This window comes from Silene latifolia, chromosome Y, assembly GCF_048544455.1.
Source record: "Silene latifolia isolate original U9 population chromosome Y, ASM4854445v1, whole genome shotgun sequence".
Lineage (NCBI taxonomy): Eukaryota > Viridiplantae > Streptophyta > Magnoliopsida > Caryophyllales > Caryophyllaceae > Silene > Silene latifolia.
The window spans coordinates 460,414,311-460,419,225 of NC_133538.1; the positions used below are offsets into that span (position 1 = coordinate 460,414,311).

At 41.4% G+C, this 4,915-nt stretch overlaps 2 protein-coding genes across 2 annotated transcripts in view; both read left to right on the top strand.

Moving 5' to 3' along the window:
- The window catches only part of LOC141632887 (uncharacterized), a 4,030-nt gene extending 2,133 nt beyond the window's left edge, over positions 1 to 1,897 (top strand). The window contains exons 3-7 of the mRNA XM_074445392.1: positions 1 to 221; positions 328 to 420; positions 517 to 787; positions 890 to 942; positions 1,022 to 1,897. The exon at positions 1 to 221 is cut by the window's left edge and continues 376 nt beyond it. Of these exons, the coding sequence (XP_074301493.1) occupies positions 1 to 221; positions 328 to 420; positions 517 to 787; positions 890 to 942; positions 1,022 to 1,897 (1,514 nt within the window). The remainder of the gene's footprint in view (positions 222 to 327; positions 421 to 516; positions 788 to 889; positions 943 to 1,021) is intronic.
- A 486-nt stretch (positions 1,898 to 2,383) lies between these two features.
- Positions 2,384 to 3,634, top strand: LOC141632888 (uncharacterized). Its single transcript, XM_074445393.1, has one exon. It carries the CDS (start codon positions 2,384 to 2,386, stop codon positions 3,632 to 3,634), a length of 1,251 nt encoding a protein of 416 aa, XP_074301494.1.
- Positions 3,635 to 4,915: the final 1,281 nt, after the last annotated feature.

Consider the following 4,915-nt stretch of genomic DNA (forward strand, 5'->3'; position numbering starts at 1 on the left):
CTTCTCCTTTAGTAGTAGAAATGCACTCAGAATGCCTTGAGCTAGGCCAAAGTTCCCCTCAAACTGCTGGGTGTGCTAGGGTGGTCAGTAGGAGGTCTCAAATTGCCAAGAAGAGAGACTCTATTGTGGTTAAGGATCTATCAGAGGTGGCTCAGGAGTTTTCTACTTCCAATAGATTTGACACTATTCAACCTGTAACTATCCCTCAGTCTGATGGCATAGTGAAGAAGGAGCCCCCTGATAAACATTCCAATGAAAATTTGCTCCTGGAACATTAGGGGTTGTAATGATCCTCTAAAGCAACATGAACTTAGTGATTTTTTAAAGACTAATAAACTGGATATTCTGGGTGTTCTTGAAACCAGAGTTAGGGAGAATAATGCTGGGAAAATTATAAAGAAGCATTTTCATAGCTATAAGGTCATTTGCAATTATAGTTGTCATTACAATAGAAGAATTTGGATAATTTAGAACCCTGTCACTGTTACTGTTACTCCTATTTTACTTCATGCCCAGTTTATTCATTGCTCTGTGGTGCATCAGGCTACTGATCATAAGTTCCATATGACTATGGTTTATGGAAGTAATGACTCTAAAATCAGGAAAGATCTTTGGCTTGCCTTATCCTCTCTGCACCACACTGTAACTAACTGGATTACTCTAGGAGACTTCAATGTGGTTAGAGATGTCTCTGAAAGGCTGAGCTCCACTCCCCCTGATTTGGAGGATATTTTGGACTTTAATGAATGTATTCTGGATTGCCAGCTGGAGGATATTAATGGCTCTGGTTTTGAATATACTTGGACCAACAAGTAGGATGATCATACTAGGGTTTGGACTAAGCTAGACAGGGCCCTAGCAAACACTTCTTGGTTCTCTTTTTTCCCAGCTACTGCTGCTGTTTTTCTTCCTGCTGGTATTTCTGATCATTCACCAGTTCTGGTTAGCATTTTTGATGATCCACCTAATAAATCCAAGATTTAGCTTCCTAAATTGTTGGCTAAGTCATCCTTCTTACAAGGATATTGTTACAAAATCCTGGCATACTTATGTTGAGGGTACTGCAATGTTTAGAATTTTTGGTAAGCTAAAACATGTAAAAAAGGGCTTGCTCCAACTCCACAAAGAAAACTTCAGTAACCTCTCTACTAGAGTCACTGATGCTAGAACTGCTCTCCTCAACTGTCAAATGGAACTGCAGCATGCTCCTCTCTCTCGGGCTCTGATTGAGACTGAGAGAATGCTTCTTGCCGACTATAATAGTCTTAAGGCTGCTGAGATTAGTATGCTACAACAAAAAGCTAAAATTGATAACATCAAGCATGGTGACTGCTCTTCTAAATATTTCTTTTCTAAGCTTCAGGAAAGGCAACAACAACATATTATAGGCAGGATCTCTGATATAAATGGTCATGAGAGGATTGGGTTGTCTGATGTAGCTGATGGCTTTATGGATTACTTTAAAAATCTCCTGGGTGCTAGCTCTGAGGTTTGCCCTTTGGATTTTGAGTTTATTCAACAAAGCTCTTGTGTTGCTGAGGATGCTTATAGTTTCTTAACTCAGCCTGTAACTGTTTCTGAGATTAAAACTGCTTTATTCAGTATTGGCTCTGATAAGAGTCCCAGTCCTGATGGTTTTTCCACTGCCTTCTTCAAAGACTCTTGGGATTTAATAGAAACTGACTTTTGCAAGGCTGTGCTTGCTTTCTTCAAAACTGGAAAAATGAGTAAGCTTGTTAATTCAACTCTTATAACCCTTATTCTTAAGAAGAAGATCAGTCAATCTGTTCAGGATTTTAGGCCTATGTCTTGCTGCACTACCATTTATAAAACTGTGAGCAAGATCCTAGCTAATAGACTCAAGCCCATTTTGCCTTCTTTAGTGGGGCCTGAGTAGGCTGCCTTTGTTCAGGGGAGGAGCATTTTTGAGAATATAATGCTCTCCCAATCTCTTGTCAGGAACTATACTAGGAAATATCTTACCCCCAGGAGTCTCATCAAGATTGACATTCACAAAGCTTTTGATTCTCTTCAGTGGGACTTTATAAAAAAACATGCTCCATGCTCATAATCTTCCCTCTATTTTTGTCACTTGGATCATGGGGTGCCTCTCTAGTTCTTGGTTCTCTATCAAAATTAATGGGGCTAGTCATGGTTTTTTCCCTGGGAAGAGTGGACTTAGGCAAGGAGATCCTCTCTCCCCTTATATTTTTGTTTTGAGCATGGAGATTCTCTCTAGATATCTTAGACAACTTGGCTCCACTCCTCAGGTTTCTTTACATCCTAAATGTGCCAAACTTCAGCTCACCCATTTGGTGTTTGCTGATGATCTTATGCTTTTTGTGAGGGGGGATCTCCCTTCTGTAAAGGAGCAGTGCACATTATGGATAGATTTGCCAAATGGTCTGGACTGAAACCTAATATTTCCAAGACTGAGATTTACTTTGGGGGAGTTTCCACTGCTGTCAAAGCTCTTATTTTACAACATACTGGATTCTTTGAGGGCAGCTTTCCTTTTAGGTATCTGGGTATCCCCTTAAAATCCTCAAAAAATTCTGCTGAAGTTTATGGGACTCTGATTACCAAAATTCAGAATGCTTTGCTTCATTGGTCTAATAATCTCCTTTCTTATGCTAGGAGGATCCAAATCCTCAATTCTGTCATTTTTTGTATTGCTAATTTCTGGTGCTCTGCAGCTTTATTACCTAAGAACATTTTGAAAAGAATAACAAAAATATGCAAAGATTATTTCCGAGGTATTGCTGATGGTGATAGGAAACATGTCTTCCTTTCTTGGAAATCTGTGTGCAGGCCATCTCAGGAAGGGGGCTTCAATGTAAAAGAACTTTTATCTTGGAATAAAGCTCTCTTAGCCAAGTGGATTTGGCTTTTGATCAGTGATTCTCGTGGATACTGGGCACAATGGAACAAAGCTTATGTCTTTCAGGATAATTCTATTTGGCAAACCAGTACCAAGGATAGATTTTCTGAAAGCTGGTGTAGTATTCTGAAAGTTAAAGATGAAATTCTCTCTAAGACGGGCTCTACTGATGAAGCTCTGCACATTATTAACAGTTGGGTTCATAATGGCCACTTTCAGGTTGTCAAGGCCTATAACTGGTTCAAATCTAAAGGGGATAGAGTCTACTGGTTTAAGGCACTCCATGGAGATTCAATCATACCCAGCCATAAATTCACTATCTCACTTGCTATTATGCACAAGCTGCCTACTACTGATCTTCTAGTCACAAGGGGGATGCTTATGGTTAACAGATGTGTGCTGTGCAAATGCAAAGCTGAAACTCATAGACATCTCTTTTTTAATTGTGTCTTCTCACAGCAAGTCTGGACAGCTCTTTTGCAGTGGATGAATATTGGTAACAGAACCATTAACCTATGGTCTGAGATTCGTTGGATTGCACAGGCTAAAGGCTTGAGACATTGGAAGCATGCTTTGCATCAAAGTTGTATTGCTGCTGCAGTTTACTTCATTTGGCAAGAACGTAACCAAAGGATCTTCATGGGGAGAGACAGCACTGTGGCCCATATCATTAGTAACATCAAGTTAGCTATGAGATATAGACTAGCAACTCATGCTTCTAGTTCTAGTTGTCTGATGTCTATGTTGCTTTGATTGCTTGATACATCCTCTAGTGGATAACTTTGTAAGTTTTTATCCTCTTTTAATAAAATGAGGTATATCTTCTTACAAAAAAATAAATAATAATAATAATAATAATAATCGATGGGCATGATAAGCCCCTACGTCCCGCGGATCTTTTGCTTTATTTTTAGTACATGGGACGAGATGTGTGTGTGGATTTGACTGGATCATCTCCTTTGACTCGGTCCAGGATGTCTGACTTTATGCCCAGATGCGTGGTGGTTAATGCGGCGGAGCGCAAGTGTACTAAGTATCGTAGCTTGTGTGAGGTACTTGGATATGAGTTCTTATCTTTTTCTTTCTCTTCGTTGGGGGGAGTTGGGGACGGAAGTTGTTGTTTTGCTCAAGCGCGTTCATAAATATTCTGTTTCCCAGGAAGCCAGGGCTCGCACAGCTGCTTTTATTTTTACATGACTTAGCTTTACTATTGCTAAGGGACTGGGTACCTAGATTGTATCTCGGCTACCCACCAATTTCTTGTAAAATTTGATTTGATCTCAATAAAAAGTTCCGGTTTTTTTAAAATATAATAATAATAATGATCGCTCTTTGGCAGTCTCAGCAGGGTTCTCACTCCTCTGATTGGTTGCGTGCGGTTCCTATCTCAGGGTTGGGGCAGACTATGAACGGGAGGACTTTCCGTAGTGTGCTGGGGTATCGTCTGGGTGTTCCGTTATTCTCGGTATCTAGGCCCTGTCCTTCTTGCTCTCGGGTTTTTGCCGGGGATGTTTTTGGGGACCACGCTGTTTCTTGTACTGGTACTGTGGGCGTTAAACATCGGCATAACCTTGTCCGGGACACTCTCTTCGACATCTGCTATAGATCTGGTATTTCTGCGGGGAAGGAGGTTGATATCGGTTTGGTTGACGGGCATGGTGGCTCTCTTCGTCCCGGGGATTTATTGCTTTATTCTTGGGACAGGGGGCGTGATGTGTGCGTCGACCTGACGGGTTCTTCACCTTTGACTCGGATCGGGTTGCGATTTTGTCTTTGGGCGGGTTGTCGCCGATCTTTGCTCAATGAAAGTGTGCTAAGTATGGGGATTTGTGCGCGGTAGCGGGTTATGGTTTCCTACCTTTCTCTTTCTCTTCACTCGGGAGTTGAGTTCGGATCTTGTTGCCTTGCTCAGCGGATCCGAAATTCTCGGTATCTCGGATCTTCAGGGCTCGGGTAGCCGCTTACATTTTTACTCGTATTAGCTTTACTATTGCTAAGGGTGTGGGAGCCCAGATTGTCTCTCGGCTCCCCACC

Coding starts and splice junctions, on each gene's coding strand:
- LOC141632888 (XM_074445393.1), top strand. CDS start 2,384: ATGGATAGATTTGCCAAATGGTCTGGACTGAAACCTAATATTTCCAAG.